At 46.5% G+C, this 22969-nt stretch overlaps 1 protein-coding gene across 1 annotated transcript; it reads right to left on the bottom strand.

Moving 5' to 3' along the window:
• Nucleotides 1–6877: 6877 nt before the first annotated feature.
• Nucleotides 6878–12281, bottom strand: LOC116898129 (serine protease 40). Its single transcript, XM_032899503.1, has 5 exons — nt 11701–12281; nt 10920–11082; nt 10059–10333; nt 7971–8140; nt 6878–7364 (listed from the first exon to the last, which is right to left on the bottom strand). Exons 1-5 carry the CDS (start codon nt 11876–11878, stop codon nt 7041–7043), a joined length of 1110 nt encoding a protein of 369 aa, XP_032755394.1. The 5' UTR covers nt 11879–12281; the 3' UTR covers nt 6878–7040.
• Between the last annotated feature and the right edge of the window lie 10688 nt (nt 12282–22969).

Raw genomic sequence — 22969 nt, 5'->3', positions numbered from 1 at the left:
GACGCCCTCTTCTGGTGTGTCTGAAGACAGCTACAGTGTACTAATAGATAATAAATAAATAAATAAATAAATAAATAATAAATCTTTTTTAAAAAAAGAATGGGTTTTAAAGATTTATTTATTTATTTATTTATTTATTTATTTATTTATTTATTATAAGTACATTGTAGCTGTCTTCAGACACACCAGAAGAGGGCATCGGATCCCATTACAGATGGTTGTGAGCCACCATGTGGTTGCTGGGAATTAAACTCAGGACTTCTGGAAATACAGTCAATGCTCTTAACCACTGAGCCATCTCTCCAGCCCTGTTTTTGTTTTTTTATTCTTGTCATTTGAAAAGCCTGAATTACTTCCGTTTCTGTTTTCCTTTATTCCTCCTGGTGTTTGTTTTGAGACAGAGTCTCTTATGCCCTGGAATGGCCTTCAACTTGCTGTGTAACTGAGAATGACCTCGAAGTCCTGATCGCCCTCACTCTACCTCCCTCGGACTAGGACTGGGAAGCATGCATCACGTGACTGACAGTTTTGGTTTGGTTTGGATTGGAATTTGGTTTGGTTTGGTGTTCTTATTTGTTTTCTTGGGAGGTGCATTAGTTACAGTGCTATCGCTGTGAAGAGACACCATGAACAAGGTAAACCCTTGGTTATGGAAATAATTTAAAGAAGATTATGAAAGGAAATATTTAACTAAGGGCTTGCTCACGGTTCAGAGAAGTATCCCGTTATCATCATGGCAGGAAGCAGACAGGCCTGGCACTGGATGGAGAGCCCTATCTGATCCACAGGCATCATGCAGAGAGAGAGGGAGAGGGAGGGGGGGGGAGATGGAGCCTGGTGTGGGCTTTTGAAACCTCAAAACCCACTCCCCATGACACACTTACTCTAACAAGGCTAGCCCCTCTAATCCTTCCCAAACAGCCCACCAACTGTTTACTAAGCATTGGAATGTATGAGACTATGGTGGCCACTCTCATTCAAACCACCACGGGAGGAGGCTGTTCTCTTTTGAGACAGTGTCTTACAGCGAAGTGAAGCTTGGCCTGGAAAGTCATTGCATTCCCCTGGATTGCTTCGAATGCCTGGCGAATTGTTGTCCTACTAAATTCTGGCATTATGAGTGAGCCTCCAAGTCTGGCTACTTGTTTGGGGTTTGTTTGTTTGTAACCAGGATCTGACGTAGATGGGATTGGATTTGTACTCTTACTAGGCCGGGCTGAGAGAAAGACTTCAACTTCTGATCCTCTTGTATCTGAGTTAGAGGATCACAGGGATGCACCGTTATGTCTGGTTTATCAAGTACTGGGGAGCAGACCCAGAGCATCTTGCATGCTAGGCAAGCACTCCATCAACTGACCTATACCGTCACCATTTTTGTTTAAGACCAGGGTCTTTCCCTATAGACCAGGCTGACCTCAAACTCCAGTCCTCTTACCTTAATCTCCACAGTACTGAGATTGCGAGCCTGTGCCAACAGCTTTCTTCCAGGTCTTCTTTTAGGGATTTTCTTTCCATTTGTGGTGGTTACACTTAGCACACGCTGCTTGTGCCTCTCGCAAAAGCTAATTGTGGCTTCGGATTCGCCCACAGCAAAGATCCATGCACCATCGCTAGGGAGCTCTGTATGTGTTTTGTCCCTGTCTGGGAGTTCTATGAGGCCACATTCACTGTTCAAGGCTGCTTGGCTGACCCCTGGCCAACTGACTGAAGTGTGTCCCCTCTTCCTCTCTGTGTCAGGCCTGCCTTCCTTCAGACTTGGAGCCTCCCAAAAGGCAGAGAAGAAAGTTTATCACACTGTGCTATGACCCGAGGCCAGGGCTCTCAGCGGGGAGGAAAGGGGTCCCAGAGTCACGGCTGAACATGTTTTCCACAAAACTCCTGAGGTGGTTAATTCTGTAACCTGGATGATTGGGTGGTCCAACATTTGTTAAACGTCGTGGGTATGTTTTAAGATTGTTTTTAGATGAAACTAATTTGTAAATTGACAGATTCTGAGTAGATTTCTCTCCTTAAAGGATCAACTGGGTCTCTTATATGTTTATGTAGGTGTGTATACATGCATGTTTGTGTGTGTATGTATGTATGCCTGTGTGTATGCGTGTCCTGGTAGTTTGAATAGGTTTGGCCCCCATAAACTTGTGTGTTTGAATGCTTTGCTCATGGACAGTGACACTCTCAGGGGGTGTGGCCTTGTTGGAGGGAGTGTGTCGCTGTGGGTGTGGGCTTTGAGGTCTTTTGCTCAAGTTTCACCCAGGGAGTTCCACCCAAACTCCTCCTGTTGGCTGCCTATGGAAGACAGCCTTCTTCTGCTACCTATGTGATCCAGATGTAGAACTCTCTGCTTCTCCAGCACCATGGCTGCCTGCACACTGCCATGCTTCCTGCCACGATGATAATGGACTGAACCTCTGAAATTATAAGCCAGATGCAATTAAATGTTTTCCTCTTTAAGAGGTCTTAGTGACTCTTTAATCGATAAAATCCAAACTAAGACGCATGTATATGTGTGCATTTGGAAAGGGACACTGTTTTGTTTGCCTTGGTTCTTTGGTTTTGAAATGATTTGGCTTTTATCACCTGACATTCCCCCTCAAATGCAAAATCCTGTGCTTTTCTTTAGCTTAGGAATTTTTTTTATTTTATAATTTATTTCATATATATGAGTACACTGTAGCTGTCCTCAGACGCACCAGAAGAGGGCATCGGATCCCATTACACATGGTCGTGAGCCACCATATGGGTTCTGGGAATTGAACTCAGGATCTCTGGAAGAGCATTCAGTGCTCTTAACCGCTGAGCCATCTCTCCAGCCCTAGCTTAGGAATTTAATGAGCACCTAATGAGAAAGACCCAAAGGCAAGAGGCACTCCTTGCCTCCCACCCAAAAATGTGCAGGTGTCAGGGGAGTACCCCATGGCATACAGTGGCCTCATAGGGACACCCAACAAGCACACTCCTCCCTGGATCAGAAGGAGCTCATGCAAGAAGATATGTCTGAGGGACTGGTCACCCAGGGTGTTGGCCACTATCACCCTTGTGTAAACATGAAGAATAACTCCCAAGATCCAATGGGAGGAGACTACCTCAGGGATAAAGCAAGTCAGTCCCCAAAGCAACACATAAAACCAATCCAAAACACACATTCCCCAGCTAGCATAGACAGACAACCTTTCGGGAGAAAAGAGAACTCTGTGTGTGTGTGTGTGTGTGTGTGTGTGTGTGTGTGTGTGTGTGTGTGTGTGTTGTGTGTGTGTGTGTGTGTGTGTGTGTGTGTGTGTGTGTGTGTGTGTGTGTGTGTGTGTCTGTGTATGTATATGTGTGTGTATGTGTCTGTGTGTGTGTATGTGTCTGTGTGTATGTGTCTGTTTGTGTATGTGTCTGTGTATGTGTATATGTCTGTGTGTCTATCTGCGTGTGTATCTGTGTGTGTCTGTGTATGTGTCTGTGTGTATGTGTGTCTCTGTGTCTGTGTCTCTCTGTGTGTATATACATATAAACGTAAATATTTTTACATGAGGAACAAGTTTCTGAAAAGGACATTTTGGAGATAAGTCACCATCTGGTGTTTTTCGTGTGTGATAATCACTAACTTGCAAGGATTTGGGAAAGGGGTAGAAACATTGACTACCTCAAAACTGGTTTATCTTGTACACTTGGTAAACTCAACAGGCAAGGAAAAAAATTTAAGTCACAAACAGGAAGTTCATTCCAACTAAAACATAAAATCTGTTTTAAAAAGGGTTGGGGATTTAGCTCAGTGGTAGAGCGCTTGCCTAGGAAGCGCAAGGCCCTGGGTTCGGTCCCCAGCTCCGAAAAAAAAAAAAAATCTGTTTAAAAAAAAAAAAAGGTAAGTACAGGAGGAGGAGAGACACTCAAGCGCCCAGCATTGCTACAACGGGTGAATGCTTGAGGGAGAGAGGAGTAAGGAGAGCTGGTGGTGGAGCCAAGAGATGCGTGCACTGGGGAGAGAGGAGGAACGGAGATGTGAGGATATGAGCCACCTGCCCAGCTGGGGCCATGGTGACTTCTGAGCTGCCACCCGAGAGCTTGTGGATGTCTCAGGATGCTGCTACAGGGGACTGTCCTGCCGCTAGAGGCCACGGTGAAGTCCCAGCCTGGTCTGCCACTGCTGAGGACCGTGACTGGGTCCGTGGTCCTGCTGCAGCTAGGATCTGTGATGATGTCTGTGGCCCAAGTTACCACCAAAGGCCATATGGATGTCAGTGGCCTGGACTGCCATCTGACACCGTGGTGACATCCTTGCCTATGATACAATTGAGGGCTGTGTCCGGGTTTTTGATCCTGTCACAACCAGGATCTGCGTCGATGTTTGAGGTCTGTGTTACCACCCAAGACCATGGTCTGGACTTCTGCCTGAGGCCGCATTGATGTCTAAGCACTGTGATGAGCTAGCTGGTCCTGCCCCTCTCCAGGCCACCACACTCAGAAGAACTGGCTCCTCCCCTCGCTGGCTGCAGTACTCCTGAGAGTGGAACCTGGGCAGCACAGTACAGGCTGGCCCTGGTGGCAGGAGCAAGGGTGAGCCAGCACGGAGGGCACCAGAGTGGTAGAGCTGGCCCGGCCCCTGACCTGGGCAAAAGCAGGAGGGTTGGTCCTGGTGGTGCCGGCTCAGAAAAACTGGCATGCTGACCAACTCAGCTTCCACAGGGACAGGGTTCTGAATTGACCCACCCCAACATCTGCCCCATCTGTGAACTGCAGGCACCTGTGAAGGAGCCGGTCCTGCAGACCCAAAGCTGTGAGATCTCCATGGCACAGGGCAACAGGATGTCAGAGAGGAAGCCCGGGAAAATCTAGTATTGATAGTGTGAAAGAAACTGCAGGCTTCAAACCAGACCATTGATTCATTGCAATGAGGATTTGCAAATCAAGCTGTACCTAAAAGGGTACAGCCCTGCACACTGTGACACACTGCAGCTTCCACAGTGAGATTTTGTTTTCTTTCTTTCTTTCTTTCTTTCTCTTTCTTTCTTTCTTTCTTTTTTAAAGATTTAATGATTCTATATAAGTACACTTCAGACACCCCAGAAGAGGGCACCAGATCTCATTACAGATGGTTGTGAGCCACCATGTGGTTGCTGGGATTTGAACTCAGGACCTCTGGAAGAGCAGTAAGTGTTCTTAACCACTGAGCCATCTCTCCAGCCCGAGATTTTGTTTTCTTTGGGAGGGGGAGGTTGCAGGAGCAGAGGACAGATATGAGGGCATGGGGAGATGAGTGGGACAGGGGTGCATGATGTGAAATCCACAAAGAATCAATAAGGTTTATTCAATTTTTAAAAAAGTAAATAATCTAAACTTTAAAAAATAAAAACAAAAAATTATAGATCATTCATAATAAAAAATGAGTTCTTCAGAAATACATGTGGGTTAGATTAGATGTTAAAATCAAAAATTCTCTCAGAACTATATTGAAACTGAGGAAAATTTTAAAATAGCTCACTTCTTTCTTTGACCTTCCTTCCTTGTCTTCTCTATGTCTGATAGTTCTCCTTGAGCAGCTTTCTTCCTTTTGACTCTCATTTAAAAACATACTTTAATGTTAACATTATTACAAAATTTAGAAAAAATTTAGTGATATAATTTCTAATAAACCACCAGGAAGCTGCATCTACATTGTGGGAAAATATAGTATATTAGATATCTAACAATTGTTTCATTATAATTTTTTAATTTTTTTAACTTTTACTTATATGAGTACACTGTAGCTGTCTTCAGACACACCAGAAGAGGGCATCAGATGCCATTACAGATGGTTGTGAGCCACCATGTAGTTGCTGAGAATTGAACTCTGGACCTCTAGAAGAGCAGACAGTGCTCTAAACCACTAAGCCATCATCTCTCCAGCCCATGTTTTCTTTTTTTAATTTTATTTTACATGCGCTGATGTTTTGTCCGCGTGTATGACTAGGTGAAAGTGTCAGATCTTCAGTTGCAGACAGTTGTGAGCTGCCATGTGGGAATTGAACCGGGTCCTCTGGAGGAGCATGCAGGGCTCTTAATTGCTGAGCCCTCTCTCCATCCCAACTTTTTCTTAACCAACTTTAACTGAATTGCTTATTAAAGATCTAAGTTACTATAACAGGTAGCCTGGGATGTTCAAATAAGGTTGGAAAGGATTGCCCGAAGCACCTGGATTTCTCTCAGGGCACCATGGCTCTGCCAAGAGTCCAGTGCTCTCTGTATCTACAGTTGACGTTGAAGAGTGGAGACTGATGTGGGTCCCTAGTGAGCTCCCACACAGACAGAATCTGGTGTAGTGACGCAGATAAGCTTGCAGGGCAGCCCAGTGCTAAGCCAGTCATTCCCAGGTCTGCCAAGCCCCAGCCAATGCAGGCTGAAGCAAGTCCACAAGGACTGTGGGCTTATCAGACAAGCGGTAAGCTTTGGCATATAAAGAGGTAATAACAGTAGGGTGACAGCTGACCCCTGCAAAAGAGCTTTGGTGATTGCTCCTGAGATGTCAGACTTCAGGGACCCTCACACTTCACTCTCAAACTCCCTAGAAGCTTAACTATGACCTTGGGCTTGAGAGCTGCCCCTCACGCCAAAGCTGGGGCTTGCTACAAGCCCCATGTAGCTGTAGCACAGGCTGCTGCAGCTACATGGGGCTTGACCCATACATTGGCTCATTCTCCTGAAAGGACACACAGTCTTAGGGGGCAGAAGTGATTCGTAGTCTTTGGAAGCCAGCTCGGAGAGAGTTGGCTCCTACATTGGTAGACCAGCTCCCTGCTGTCTCCTCCACAGTCCCTGCCCAAGGAGGAAGTGGCTTTCTGATCCTGAAGAACAGAAGCATGATGGGACATGGGGCTTGGGGTGTACTGATGGGGACAAAAGAGAAGAACTCCACAAGTGTCTTTAGTTGCTTCATTCTGTCAGGCCTAGAACCCACATGGCCTCAGACGGGACAGGTGAGCCCACAAGATGGACTCACTCATACAAAGTGACTCTCGGTTACTAGGCCAGCAGACATGATGGCTGGCAGACATGATGGCCAGCAAGGCTCTGCGGGCAAATCACAGAATCCTGAGCCAAATGGATTGCAGGAGGAGGACCTGAGAAGACAGCAGGGTTGTGCAGATCCTGGGTTCGAGGGTAGTGCCTGCACTGTAATTCCTCCAGCCTATCAGGGATGGCGCCGTTTCCTCAAGGGGTGCGAGGGAGGGGTCAACGTCAGGCGTGTCTGCCTTTTTCTTCTCGATCCAGTCAGAAAAGTGAGAGACCCTGGTGAAGATGCTGGGGCTGTGTATTGGTTCTAGACATGCTCCACTCCAGCTGGCCAGCCCTACCAAGTACCAGTAGCTATCCAGTAAGCAGACGAGGGGACCCCCAGAGTCTCCCTGAAGAGAGAGAAAACAGCTAATAGGTCCAGGAAGAAAGGAGCACACATTGCCCGGTTAGACAGGGCTCACTGGGGACCAGGGATCTCTACAGCTATATTGACTAGTACCCTTTGGGTCCATCTAGCTTTTTTTATTATTATGTGAGTACACTGTAGCTGTCTTCAAGCACACCTTGATGTAAAGGGCATCAGATCCCATTACAGATGGTTGTGAGCCACCATGTGGTTGCTGGGAATTGAACTCAGGACCTCTGGGAGAACACTCAGTGCTCTTAACCACTGAGCCATCTCTCCATCATCACTCCTCAAGCCTAGGCTGTTTTTTAAAAAATGAAATAAAATAAAAACATAGACAGTCCCTCGGGTCAGCTTCTTCAGGACTATAGAGCTATAATAAAACGGATCCTGCAAAGGGATCTTGGACAATGCCTACCTGGGAAGGTCACGGAGTTTTAGCACGTAGAAGGTAACATGTGGAACTAAATATCTGCTATCTGTCCCTCCACCCCCATGGGAGGGGAGGGCTCTGAGGACACACAGGCAGCCTGCTGGCCAGGACTAACTAGAGAGAGCACTGAGGTGTGTCTGAGCCGTTCTCACGTACTCGGCAGGTGGATTTCTGATTGGCGATGTCCCCGGCACATATCATGTCATCTTTTATAGCTTCATACTCAGTGGTGCTGATTTGCGGTGTCTGGAAAAAGGCCTCGCATTCCTGGTCATTCAGAAGGAAGACCTCCGAGTCCAGCAGAGGGAAAGGTGGGTGCAGAAACTCTGTGGGAGGGGGTTCGCTTGTGAGACACAGCTGAGGGAAGACCCCCCACCTCCCCTTCTGGGGTGATCACCAGTGGGGAGGGGAGGCAGCCACTCTAGGCCACAGCAGCAGGGAGGGACTCACAGCAGGCACTCAGTGACCAGGGGATATGGCTTGCAAGTGCAAGCATGAGGCTCTGTGGAAGGCGTGACCAGGCAGAAAGTCACCACAACTGCAAAGGTCCCGGGGTGCAGGCTGAGGAACACTAGGGACAACCATAGTGGGGCCCCAGGCAGAGCCTCCTCACCAGGCAAGGGGACCCAGACTACATACACCCCTGAGGACGCCACGCCAAGGAAGGAAGGGGCTCCACTTTCAAACTGCTCTGGTTGGTCTGGGGGGCCCCAGCTGGAGGCAGGGACACTGCAGCCTGAGTGTAGCAGTGGCCTAGGACACAGGCCAGAAACGCTCAGGAGAATGGGGGGGACCAGTCTATCTGAAGGAGCAGCTGGGGATGGAGACAGGGGTTCTGTTTCCAGCTGCTCTCACAGGTCTGGCCTGGGGTTGTACCACGGGAGCAGAGGGACAGCAGCATGGCTCACTGCACTCAGGGGCCATGGCGCGCATCCCTCAAGGGTGCCTAGGGCTTGGTACTGTAGGTAGCAAACCCATGCCTGTCCCCAAGCACAGCAACCGTGGTCAGGAGAGGTCATGAGAGAGGGTGGCTCAAGGTTCAGCTTCTCTGCTGTGAGAGCTGCCCCAGGCCATGCCTTCCCTGTGATTCTATTCTCATCCCCTGGCCTGATCTGGAGACCCTGTCTGCCCTGACCCTCTGTTCTAGTGACTAGCCTGTGAGGATGACACCCAGAGGCTAGGGAGAGAGAGGGGGGCCCTAGCCCCAACCTCAGAGAATCTCCCACCTCCAAGCCTCCTTGTTGCTTGCCCAGACTGTGTGTGGCCCTAAGTTCCATGTTCAAATTTACATTCTCTTTAATTTAACTTGCCCTTATTTTGTCTTAGATGGAAAGCATTTAGCCTCCTGTGGAAATCCTTGCCCGGGAATTCTGTGCTCTCAATCTAAATGTGTAGGCTTGTCCCTTGCTGTCAGCAGTCTCTTCCTGTGACCCACGGTACCAAAGTCCACAAACACTGGATTCCCTCTGCATGGTGTGCGGGGAGAACCTGTGCGTATCTTCCTGTACACTTGACATCGTGTCTGGATGACAGAATATCCGACATGAAGCAAGTGTGACAGAGATGGTCACAATCCTGTATTGCTCAGAGAATAAGAACAAGGAGAATGTCACTCCCCCACACTAAAGTTTTTGGCACCCAGGTGACCGGGATCCATAGATTCAGAACCATGTGTATTCAGGACCACTTGTAAAAGCTGGTAGAACAGGCTTCCTTGCCTGTGATGTTCAGAGGGGTGAATGTTTCCCAGTTGAACACCCCAACCTGTCCCCATGCTAGGGAGAGAAGGTCACTCTCATACCTGGCAGTGTCTTTCCTGACCAGGGGAGAGCCTTGTAGTGGTCAGAGGTCAACCGCACCTAGAGCTTTGGAGTCAGACAGCCTACATTTCTAATCTGAAAGAGGGAGGTTGGGGGGCTGGAGAGATGGCTCAGTGGTTAAGAGCACTAACTGCTCTTCCAGAGGTCCTAAGTTCAATTCCCAGCAACCACATGGTGGCTCACAACCATCTGTAATGGGATCTGATGCCCTCTTCTGGTGTTGTCTGAAGAGAGCTACAGTGTACTCATATACATAAAATAATAAATAAATCTTAAAAAAAAAAAGAAGAAGAAGAAAAGAAAAGGAAATGGGGCGGGGGGTTGCTTTTGAATGAGAAACTGGGGTTCCTCAACCACTGGAAAGGTCTCCAAGGCTCTTGCTCCTGCCCTGTCCTGGGTACCCCTCCCCCTCCTGCGTACTCACTGTCATCTGTCATCATTCCCCAGCCACTTATCCAGCAGGACTCATCAGAAGGCTCCTTGGTGGTTTGGTCGGGGACACAGACTGGGGAAATGTGGGAACTGTAGCGCACGGGCAGGTGCAGCTGGATCAGGACAATGTCTTTCTCCCGACTGTGGAGCTTGTTGTAGTCCTCGTGCACGATGACCTTACTCAGTGTCATCTGCCGGCTGTAGTTGGAGGGATTACTCAGCTCGTTGTACCCCAGCAGGATCCGGTAGTCAGATGGTTTGAGAGACCTATCGAGGGGCGGCACCCCTAAGTCGGAGTTGGCACTGTCACCCTGACTGCCTGCCCACCCTACAGGCACACAGACCAATACAGTCCTCCCCTCCTGATACTAGGGCGCTCCTTCTCTACAAGTGCAGGCTGACCTCCAACAGCCTGAGGATCTGGGCCTTTGAAGGCTTCCAATCACTACTGCAGCCCTAGTATCCAAGGAGCTGAGGATTTTCTTCCTGATCTTTTTTTCTTTCTTTTTTTTTTTTTTTTTTTAATCAGAAGTACATCCAAATGCACTGCTTCATCACCTTGGAGACAGAAAGGTTGCTCACTGCCAGCCCTGACCAGATCCCCCTCAGGGCTGCATAAGAATAGTTTGTCAGAACTTCTAGGAAGACCTAAAAGGAAAAATAGGTCTCCCACCTCTGGGTCTCTCCTCTTGTCCCTCTGTTTGATGTTTGAAGCTTAACAAGCCAGGTGAAGGAGGATACTCAAGGTCGGGGCAGCAGCCTACACCGGCATGGCTGCTGTCTATCCTTCAGGCCTCTCCTTCTGTCCTAGGAACTGTCTCCCAGCAGAAGGGGTCAGGGAGGGAACACGCACCTTTTGAAGCAGTGGGCAGCACTGGCTACCCAGTTTTTGTCGATGAGAACCGCTCCACAGATGTGTCTACCACGAAAGATCAGACTGGCCTGCCACGGCCACCGCTCAGCCTTTGCAATAGAACCGCCATAGATCTTCCCTTGGAATTTGGTCTTGCCACAGACTGTGGAGACAATCCCAGCCACAAGGCACCTGCATTCAGGATGCATGCGCTTGATGCTCTAACTGTCAGCATCAGCAGGACCCAGGGGACACAGTGGCCTCCCCTCTCTGTCGTCAGGTTTGTGCACCCAAGGTCAGGAGTCATGTGACAATGAGCACCCTGAATGATGGGGTGGGGCTGGGGGTTGGATCAGACCAAGGCTCCCTCTCAGCAAGGCTCACAGAACAGAGGTGGGGGCAAGGAGGAGGATTGTGCTAAGCTCTCCTCAGACCTTGTTAACTTAGGGAGCACAGCTCTGAAGATGTTGAAGCCAAGGCTGACAGAGAACAGTATTGTTCCAGGCCATGGTCTTTTGCCTGGGCGTGCCCTCCCATCTCAACCCAATAAAGAGCATGGTACAGCCCTCAGTGCACAACCTTGATCCCAAGTGGAGGGTCTAGGGATCGATGGGAAAGGGACAGCAGAGGATATGAGTATCCTGTATAAGCCCCCCCCAACCCCCGCTTCCAAAGCCTCACCTTCATTGTAAAGGCATGCACACCCTCCCAACGGCCTATGTTCCAAGAGACAGGGAGGGGACATGTCCACAGAAACCTGCCTTCTCTTCAGAGCACTTACTTTCCTTCTGGGCACGGCCCATTGGTTTGAGCAAGGCGTCCGATGTGGGTGGAGGTGTTTGTGAGGGCTTGTAGTCCTGCGCATGTAGCTGGAAGAGGCTGAAAGAGAGTAAGAGAACAGCCAGCAGGCAGGTCCTGCCCCTATCCGGACCTGATTGCTGGGCCCTAGAGCCCCACATCGCATCTGGCTGCCCTGCGTCTGAGTCCTAGACAGGACCGAAAGCACGTGAAGACAACCGCTGACGCTGGCAAACTGCCTCTAGGGAACCCCTCTGGCCCACCCTGATCTCGCGCGAGCTGAGCAAGGGTGCTTAAAAACCTAGGTCCGTGGGAGGCAGTCCACACTGGAACCAGATTCTCCTTAGGCTCCTCTCTCTGGCCTCCATGGACATACGCACCTCCTTGGGAGCAAAAGCATTCACCACATTCCAGGGTTTCTCCATTTCCAGCCACATCGCCCAGGCCCGTGTATCACCACCTCCTTAGCCCAAAGTCCACAGAGTCGTTAACTGCCTCCTTTGAAGGGCTGTGGGTGAGAGTCCCCACCAATAACCAGCAAACACTGCCCAAGAGCACAGTTCTAGAGACTAAACGTTCCCAGAATTCCCGCTGGGACTAGATCTGGATAATTTACGTTCCTGGGCAAAAGGTAGATTGGACAATGAAGAATATACACGAAAGGTACTGGACTAGAATCGGTATTATGTCTTATAGGGGAAACTCACTAGCGTTCAAGGCCCGGGGAAAGCATTCTCTGAGACTTACAGCTCTGCCTTGAGATTCTTAGCCGGTCTTCTTTTTATCTCCCCCAACTCCCCCCCCCTACCCCCACCCCCCCCACCCCCCCACCTCCGCTTTTAAGCAGAAAGTTGCACAGATTTGCATGTGGGTACTTCTGTAAGTTCCCTGCCAGGAGAAACGAGGCAAATTGGAACAGGGTGTGTTCTTTCTATGTAGTTTTCGTAGCCTCAGATGTGTTGAGCACTTCCTGGTCATTGTGTTTCATCCGGCTTTGCAGCATCCATATATAAAATATTTCCTCCTCTGCTTTGGCCAAGGGAAGACAATGCTCTGAGCGTGCCCCGTGCCCTTGGCTCTGTTGGAGACCTGCCTGTGAGAAGCGCTCACCCTCTTGAAGGGTTTCTAGAACAGACACTGAGAAATTGCATTTTTACCCGAAAGCATTTTATAGGTTCCCACAGTAACTTAGCTCTTGCCACACAGGATGAGGAGCTTCTTCAGGAGCAAACATTAATTAATATGACCCATGAACCTGGCTTCGGGTTTCCCTAAATGGCATGCCCCATGGTAGAAGAGGTCGCGTGAACTCCACTGTCACAAAACAAAAACTACTAAGCCAGTGCATTTACTACATATAATGGGAAGGATAGTGAGGAGGCATTGTAAGCTGAAGTTCCAAGCAAAAGCTACGCTGTGGGCGTTGAGTCTCTAAGGGTGACTGGGCTGGGTTTTGCCAAGTAGAATCAGATGGGAAGAGAGAAACTCATTTGAGGAAAAAAAAACAACATGCCTCTATCAGATTGGCCTGTACACTCGTGTTTGCATGGCATTTTCTCAATGGTTGATAGATGTGGCAGGGCTCAGCCCTCTGACAGCAGTGCCAGCCCTGGGCAGGTTGTCCTGGGAGATCCTGGAAGCAAGCCAGCAAACAGCATTCCTCCCTGGTTCCCGCCTGTGCTCTGGCTTCACTTCCTGTCCAGATTTTCTTCCGGTGCTGGATTGCGATCAGGACCCAGAAGGCAAATACACCCTCTCCTCTCCAGGTTGTTTTTTGATGGTGATTTTAATCCCAGCAACCGAGTACCAAACTACTATATTGTCTGACCAATAAGAACGTCCACTCACTGGCAAGTGGATATTAGCCCAAAAGCTCAAATTACCCAGGATACAATTCACAGACCACATGAAGCTCAAGAAGAAGGATGACCAAAGTGAGGCTGCTTCAGTCCTTCTTAGAAGGTGCACGGAGCCGTATTGGATTTGGGCCTAGCCGCTTTTTGATGACTGCCTTAAGTCTTAAGATTGTTGAATGAAAGCCTCTCCCATGAATTTACAGCACAGGAAGATAACATTCAAGGGATGCCTCAGCTCCCTTAGCAGATACCTGTTACCTCCTGAATCAACACCCAGTGTCTCCACTGCCTGACCTCATCATCTACCGCCTGACCTCTTTGCCTCCTGCTATCACTACCTATATCCGCACCTCCCCCTCCTCTGTGTTTCACAAAGGACACTCCCCCTACCTGAAAGCCTTAAAAGCTGTAACGTTCACCCCAATAAACGAGACCTTGACAACAGAACTTTTGCTTGGTCTCCTTCTTCTCTTCACCCCCATTTTGGCCCACAGGTAGAAAGCCTCTTCGGGACCCTGAATAACTGGGTCCCCGCTGGCGGGGACAAGTGGCGCCCGAACACAGGGACCCCGAAGCAAGGCCGACTACAGGACGACGGAGATAAGAGAGCTGCAGCGGGAATCGAGGACTCTTCAGGCCGCATCGCTCGTGCGTCGCTGGAGAGGGAGGTAAGGACCGGTCGAATAATTGTCGTCTAATTGCCATGGGGAAGGTATGGATTTAGGAGGCTTGTTTCATAGGAGAGATCAAGCGCTCACTCAGGGAGAGAGGATTAAGAGTTAAGAAAAAGGATTTAATCAAGTTTTTTTGTTTTATTGATGAAAGGTGTCCCTGGTTAATTTTAAGCAGTGTGGGGCTAGCTTAAGTAAAACTTGTAATAAAAAAGGGACAAGGTAATGGTAAAGTGTTTTTACATATGCGTTCTTTTAGAGTTATATTTTAGTCTTTGGATCCTGACTAGAGATAGTTTACACCCTAGACTTGAGAGAGAATGAATGGGCTTGGGAAAAACAGTCCTGCCAGACTCTCCACAGATGCTTTGGAGAAAGAGAAAAGCTTTTCAGAGCTCTCCTGGGAACAGAAGAAAGGCAGGAGACGTCCTGCCTCTCTGCTGGCTCCTATTGGAGAAATGCTTATTTCTGGTTCTGGGTTCCATAGTTAGGATATGTGGGTCCCTATCGTGGGACACCATCTAGTTTTTTCCCTCTTTGTCTACTATCTGTCCTTGGTGCACCAAGCTGTCCATGTCTGTCAGTTTATGTCTGTGGTTTTTGTTTCTCGTTGTTTAAATGTTTTGTGTTTCATGTTCAAAAGAAAAAATGATAAAAACTTTATCTGCCAGTCGTTCACACCTTGACTTGGTTTTAACTCGTTTCAAGAAGGGAACAATGAATAAAAAGCAGTTTCAATGGGCTTTTGGAGCCTACATCTGTAGCTAGAAGCCTAAGTCTGCTGGACAAGCTCCCCGGGGGCTGGCTAAATGTTTGTACTAGCCAATCCTAAAGGTACAGGGAGCTTCACAGCTTCTATGGTAATAAAACTGAAAAATCCCTGACTGATTATTAGACTCAACAGGTGACAAGGTGCTTCTCTTAAAATCACAGCTAGAAAACTAAAAATGGTGCTTGGTGTAAATATTAAAGACATATATAGCCACTTCAATTTTGTTTCTGATTGGTTTTAAATGTATAAATATGCTCTACACGCCTTGGTTATGTACTATTGGCTTTTAAGTTATTAGATATGGTTAAAAAGGTGTAACATTGGTAACAGAAAAGTTGGCTTAAAATTATAATTTAGATGAAGTCATTCTAGATAACATGTGACATGGGCCTGGTTGCCTTGTCACTGTTTGGCCTTAGCCTTAGATTGTAGGATCAAAAGCCTCTCCCTGTAATTTCGGCACAAGAAGTTTACATTTATGGAATGTTTTCAGCCGCAACAAGACCCTTCTGGGTCTCCAGCAAGGTTTGACCCCTGCTGAGCCCTGCCCTTACTTGTGGAAGCCTTTTGTTCCCAACTGGCAGTCTGGCCAGGTACTTCTCACCTGAGTCAGAATTAGGCTGGCCTTCCTGGTTATTTCCCTAATTTATTCAGGCCACATAGTCTGTCCTTTGTTACCGAAGTCTCAGCCAGGGTTCCCCACTGTGCTTCGCAGATACCTGCTAAGCGCTGTACTTTAGATATATAGTTTGGTCCATAAAGAAACCAGAGGCCTTTTCCTCTTCTGGCTTGACACGGAAAAAAAAAGAAAAAGAAAAAAAAAATCAAACAGGTAGAGATTGTTACAAGACTTACGAAAGATTGATGAGGTTTTAGAACTTGTGAGAGCATTACAGCTTGTTTGCTTACTCCAACTGCCATTTCAAGATAGATTTAGAGGACTGATTTTATACAATTTGTTTACGTCCTGGCCATTGTGAGTTTTCATTTCGTGAGCTTGCTTATAATTTTAGAGAGCCCATAAAGTGATATCATTAAAAATTTTACAAAAGAATGGCTAATAGCCTTATATTATGTAATTTTGTTGCTTCTTCAATGTAAGGAGTTAGAAATTTTAATCTTTCAGTGTATATGGAAAATTTTACTACAAATCTTTGCTCTCAAAATGAGCTTTAATATTTGGGGAGTAGCTGTTACACTACTCCAGAAAAGAATATTTGAAACTAATTTTAAGCTTCTAAGGATATGTTAATTGGCTAAGTACCTCACCTTACCAGAGGACTTAGGTCTTTGTTATGCACATTGGAGATAAAGCTTCAGTTGTGTTAATACAGAATTGTAGTAGACTAGAGTCATGGAAGTATTTTAAAAAAGAAACCTGGTGAAACTTACCTTATTCCAAACAACAGTAAATTGGTTATTACAAAATACTGATATTTGGCCTATCACATATACAAATTTTTCAGGCAAAGTTGATAATTTTACTCTTTGCATGCTTTTGTATTTCCTATAAATTTGTCCATGCAGCCCATAGGAAATGAGCTTACTGTATTTATAGGTGGTTCATCTAATGAAAAGGCTACATGTATGATTGGATCACTTGTTTATTCTCTTGAGTTTCCTCTGCTTCAGCACAGATTATTAATTTACGTGCTGTAGCCAGTTTTTAAAATGTTAAAAAAAAAAAATCAAGCTTTCAATTCATATACTGATAGCCAATGTGTGGCTTGTGGTGTACAATAGATTTCAATTACTTAATGCTTTATTAGAGGCAGGTTTTCTACATAAAATCAGTGAGTGATTTCAGTGTGAATGTCTGACAACTCACTGTCCTTTCAGTGCTCTGGCTCAGACAACTAAACAAAACCATAGACCCAGCTCTTTAAAAATGGTAATGGAGTTGATAACACTCCCTCAGGAAAAGAGGAAGACTCCATTTGCTTACTTTCAACTCCCATCCTCACCTTGCCAGCTCAGGGATTTCTAGTATGACTGAATCTGGATGCTTATGTTTAGGTAAATAAAGCTGGTGAGGACTGGAGAGATGGCTTAGTGGTTAAGAGCACTAAGTACTGTTCCTTTATAGGCCATTTAAGAACTCAAACTGTATTGCCTGGACCCCTTAGCAAGGGAGGACAATGATACCAGGCAGATTATAGGCCTTACATAGGAACAGTTAGTCAAAAAATCTCATTCTTTATATCACCAAAACAATAATGCTAGAAACAATAATTTGGTATAAAAGTCAATTTATAGATACAAGTGCTCAGTGTCCTCAATTTAATCCTCAAGGACTTATCTTAAATAATAATATTTTAACAATATTTTAATAAATAAAAAAGGGGAGTTACATCCCTGTATGCTAAAATATGCTCCTTTTATTTCAATTTTAAAATTTGGATGCCAAGGAACACTCTGAGTTTATGGCACCCTACAACTAGGCATACTTCTTCCTAGGTGAAATAGAAAGATCCACATATTGGCATGATCCTGTTCAGATATTTTATATGGGGAAGAGGGAATCTTTATGTTTTTTCTACAGGATGCTACAGCAGTGTGCCAGCTGCCTGAGTGGCTGGTGAGACTTGCTGATCCTGGGAGCATGAAGATTCAGCTCTCCTGGTTTGGGTCCCTGGAGTCATTCCTGTGTCCTTGGAGGAATATGGAGGATTCCCACTCATCTTTTGTCATCACAGAGATTTTGGCGTTGCTGCAGTCAGCGTTACCACTGCGTGTTCCCGTCCCACTGTGGCCTACGCTCAGACCCTCTGTGCACTGCTCCATTGTGTCTGCAGTGTCTGGAGTTACCCTCCCCTAATCTATTGCTAGGCAAACACAGTGGGTGAACTTTCTGGAGTAGTTGCTAACAATTGGGAATTCTAAATTTTATTACAGGAGAGGCTTGACTAGGCCCTTGGTGGTATGGCCATAGCAGCTGAGGAGAACCAGATGAGGTGCCCACTACTTATCGGGAGAGACTCAATTTCCACAATCTCTTATATTAATGCCATCTGGCTCCTACTCTTTCGCCCCTGGGCTCAAGTAAGAGGAATGAGAAGATGACCTGATGTAGCTATCCTCAGCGACGGGCAACTTCCTCTGACCCTTGACCAATCTAAGACAGGAACCTTGGGGGCGACAAGGTGATCCTATGACGGATAAGGCTGGGGTTCGAGAGGTCGATCCTAAGACAGAGGTGGCTACACCCCGTTTAAATGTACGGGCCGGTCAAATGCTCCTCTGCCCAGTTTCTCCCCCAATAACACACACGTATAGCCCAGAACGGTGTGTTACAGCATAAGTTCATTCCTAGCCATTGGGGTGCAGTCCTAACTGCAAGAGTGGCTCACCATGGCCGAGCTGGGCACTCTGTGAGGCATGTCTGATCCCTCTCAGACCACTACTTCCACCTAATGGTCTTTTATAAAAGAAAAATGGGGGAGATGCATGGAGCCGTATTGGATTTGGGCCTAGCCGCTTTTTGATGACTGCCTTAAGTCTTAAGATTGTTGAATGAAAGCCTCTCCCATGAATTTACAGCACAGGAAGATAACATTCAAGGGATGCCTCAGCTCCCTTAGCAGATACCTGTTACCTCCTGAATCAACACCCAGTGTCTCCACTGCCTGACCTCATCGTCTACCGCCTGACCTCTTTGCCTCCTGCTATCACTACCTATATCCGCACCTCCCCCTCCTCTGTGTTTCACAAAGGACACTCCCCCTACCTGAAAGCCTTAAAAGCTGTAACGTTCACCCCAATAAACGAGACCTTGACAACAGAACTTTTGCTTGGTCTCCTTCTTCTCTTCACCCCCATTTTGGCCCACAGGTAGAAAGCCTCTTCGGGACCCTGAATAACTGGGACCCCGCTGGCGGGGACAAGAAGGGGGAACAAGAATACTCATAGGATGAGATATGGAGATAAAGTTTGGAGCAGAGACTGAAGGAATGGCCATTCAGAGCCTGCCCCACCTGGGGATCCAGCCCATATACATACAGCCACCAAACCCAGATGTGTTGCTTCTTATAATTAAAAACAAAGTTACTTTCTCTTGAGAAGAGGTGTGAAGGCGGCTTCCTCAGGTTTGCAGCTTACCTGGCAGAATGCCAGGATTCTCGGCCTGAGAAAGTCTGCCTCCGGGTCTCAGTCTGCTGTGACTGATAAAGACCCTAGGTTGCCTCAAAGCAAGCAAGCAGGGAGCCATCTCCTCATGCGATTTCTCTATGCTTGACTTTTATTTAAATTAGGCTTTTAGGGCTGGAGAGATGGCTCAGCCGTTAAGAGCATTGACTGCGCTTCCAGAGGTCCTGAGTTCAATTCCCAGCAACCACATGGTGGCTCACAACCATCTGTAATGGGATGCCCTCCTCTGGTGTGTCAGAAGACAGCTACGGTTTACTCCTATAAATAAAATAAACCTTTAAAAGGGGGGGGGGCTGAGTATCCCCCAAAGTCCTAGTCTGAAGAATCTTCCACACAGGTGTGGCTAACTAACATCAGAGTAAAGCCTGACATCTCTCTCTGCCTTCGATTTGTCTGCGTGGGTCCTGCTTTGTATTGTCAGCAGTGAGGGGACAGAGGCACAGCTCTCTGCTGTCATCCTTGGCAACCTGAAGAAGTCCTCTAATCTTTTAGAACCTCAAGTCAGGCCAAGTCAGAATCATGGCTTCAACACAAGTTGGATTATTTATTTATTTATTTATTTATTTATTTATAGACAGGTTTTCTCTGTGTACTCTTGGCTGTCCTGGTACTCACTCTATAGACCAGGTCACCTGGAACTCACAGAGAATTGCCTGCCTCTGCCTCCCAAGTGATGGAATTAAAGGCGTGAGCCACCACTGCCCAGGATACAGTTGGATATTTCATTACCAATATTTTAACACAGACTTTAAGCACGAAGATTAGGCTAAGAGGAGATCCTCAGAGAAAGGAAGTAAGGCATATTCTCAGGTGTGGGTATGAGCTTCTGGAGGAAGACCTACAATTATTTAAGCCATATATATTATCAGCCTTATAAGCCATCTGGATGACTCTGGAATTGCATTTTAAAAGACTGTGAGAATGGATCGATTTGCATTCTTCTACATGCTGACCTGCAGTTGAACCAGCACCATTCATTGAAAATACTGCCTTTTTTCCATTGGATGGTTTTAGCTCCTTTGTCAAAGATCAAGTGACCATAGGTGTGTGGGTTCATTTCTGGGTCTTCAATTCTATTCCACTGATCTACCTGCCTGTCTCTGTACCAATACCATACAGTTTTTATCGCTATTACTCTAATACAGCTTGAGGTTAGGGATTGGTGATTCTCCCAGAAGTTCTTTTATTGTTGAGAATAGTTTTCACTATCCTGGGTTTTTTGTTATTCCAAATGAATTTGTAAATTGCTCTTTCTAACTTTAGGAAGAATTGGGTTAGAATTTTGATGTCAATTGCATTGAATCTGTAGATTGCTCTTGGCAAAATGGCCATTTTTACTATATTAATCCTGCCAATCCATGAGCACGGGAGGCCTTTCCATCTTCTGAGAGCTTCTTCGAGTTCTTTTTTCAGAGACTTGAAGTTCTTGCCATACAGATCTTTCACTTACTTGGTTAGAGTCACCCCAAGGTATTTTATGTTATTTGTGACTATTGTGAAGGGTGTCATTTCCCTAATTTCTTGCTCAGCCTGTTTATCCTTTGTGTAGAGAAAGGTTAGTGATTTATTTGAGTTAATTTTATATCCAGCCACTTTGCAAAAGCTGTTTATCAGGGTTAGGAATTCTCTGGCGAAATTTTTGGGGTCACTTAAGTATACTATCATATCACCTGCAAATAGTGATATTTTGACCTCTTCCTTTCCAATTTGTATCCCTTTGACCTCTTTTTATTGTCTAATTGCTCTGGCTAGGTCTTTAAGTACTATACTGAATAGGTAGGGAGAGAGTAGACAGCCTTGTCTAGTCCCCACTGATAAGTGGATATTAGCCCAAAAGTTCGAAATACCCAAGAAACAATTCACAGACCATATGAAGCTCAAGAAGAAGGAAGGCCAAAATGTGGATGCTTCTGTCCTTCTTAGAAGAGAGAACAAAATACTCATGGAAGGAAATACAGAGACAAAGAGTGGAGCAGGAAATTAAAATAGGTCATCTAGAGGCTGCCCCACCTGGGGATCCATCCCATATGCAGCCACCTAACCCAGTCACTATTGCTGATGCCAAGAAGTGATTGCTGACAGGAGCCTGATATGGATGTCTCCTGAGAGGCTCTGCCAGAGCCCTACTTATACAGATGAGGATGCTTGCAGCTAACCATTAAACTGAGCATGGGTCCCAAATGGAAGAGTTAGAGAAAGGACTGAAGGAGCTGAAGGGGTTTGCAACCCCATAAGAAGAAAAACAATATTAACCAACCAACCCCCCCCCAGAGCTCCCAGGGACTAAAACACCAACCAATGAGCACATGGATGGACTCATGGCTCCAGCTGCATATGTAGCAGAGGATGGCCCTTGTCAGGCATCAATAGATGAAGAAGCCCTTGGTCCCATGAAGGTTCGGTGTAGGGGAATGCCAGGGCATTTAGGTGGCAGTGGGTGGGTGGGAGTGGGAGCATCTTCATAGAAACGGGGGGAGGGAGAGGGGAAGAGGGAAAGAGGATAACATTTGAAATGTAAATACATAAAATATCCAATAAAAACGATTAAAAAAATAAAAATTAGAAAAATGAAAATGATATAAGAATCTCTTTCATTCCCTTTCTTTCTCTTTTGATAAGTGAGATTATTGGACAGCTCAAAAGTGCCTTGGATAGGATTATAACCTGACAAAATGAAATCAGAAACCAGTAGGGTGACGCATGGGGGGTTAGTACATGTCTTTTCCCTGGAAATGGAATTTTTGATGACATCCTAGAAAATTGCAGTTTTATATCTCAGAAGGGAAAATCTTTAAAAATCTTTAAACTGTGAACTATACTAGAATGGTGTAGTGTGTGTGTGTGTGTGTGTGTGTGTGTGTGTGTGTGTGTGTGTGTGTGTTTCTGTGTCTCTGTGGCATGGTCCCTCACTGAACCTGGTCATCACTGATTTGATGAGGGTGTGATAGAGGAGCAGGAACTTAAGAAGCAGAATGAAGATTAACACAGGAAAGAACCAGGTCACACAGGAAGCCTGGAACCCTTGATTTGATATTATCTAACACAGAGCAAGTGTGAGATCATGAGAGGGACTTAAAGGGACATACACACAGCATGGCCAGGTGCTTTATGGGCTCTGACCATGGCTCAGGGCCCACTTCCACTTTCAGAATGCTTCTTCTTCTCCTTTTTTTTTTTTTTTTTCCCCCTAAGACAAGGTTTCTTTGTTCTGCTCTGGCTGTCCTAGAACTTGCTCTGTAGACCAGGCTGGCCTTGAACTCACTCAGATCCATCTGCCTCTGCCAGGCATGCGCCACTATGCCTAGCTTGCACTTCTTTTCCTTTCTTTAAGATTTATATATTCACGTATGAGTGCCCCGCATGTATGCCTACACACCAGAAAAGGGCATCAAATCACACTATAGATAGTTATGAGCCCCTGTGTGGGTGCTGGGGATTGAACGCAGGACCTCTAGAAGAGCAGACAGTGCTCTTAACCACTGAGCCATCTCTCCAGCCCTGGACTTCTCTTTCTTAATCTATTTCTATTTTGTAACAAACTGAAAAGGCTTGACATGTTTCTCACCTGCTCTAGGTGACTGCTTGGATTTTCACCTCCCCTACACTATACCCTGTACAGTTTTTGTCTTAAACTGTAATGAATTCATTCTTGAGCTTTCTAAATTATTTGGTGGACAAGTCTCAGAACCTGCAAAGGGATTCTCACTTCGCCTGGTGACTGTTAGGTGGGCGAGCTCCAGAGCTACCTCCTGGCTCCACTCCCCACTCTAGCAGATTACAAGTGTCTGTCACCCACTTCTGGCTTCT

Source organism: Rattus rattus, chromosome 4 (genome assembly GCF_011064425.1).
Source record: "Rattus rattus isolate New Zealand chromosome 4, Rrattus_CSIRO_v1, whole genome shotgun sequence".
NCBI lineage: Eukaryota > Metazoa > Chordata > Mammalia > Rodentia > Muridae > Rattus > Rattus rattus.
This window is presented reverse-complemented; position numbering and strand designations above follow the sequence as displayed.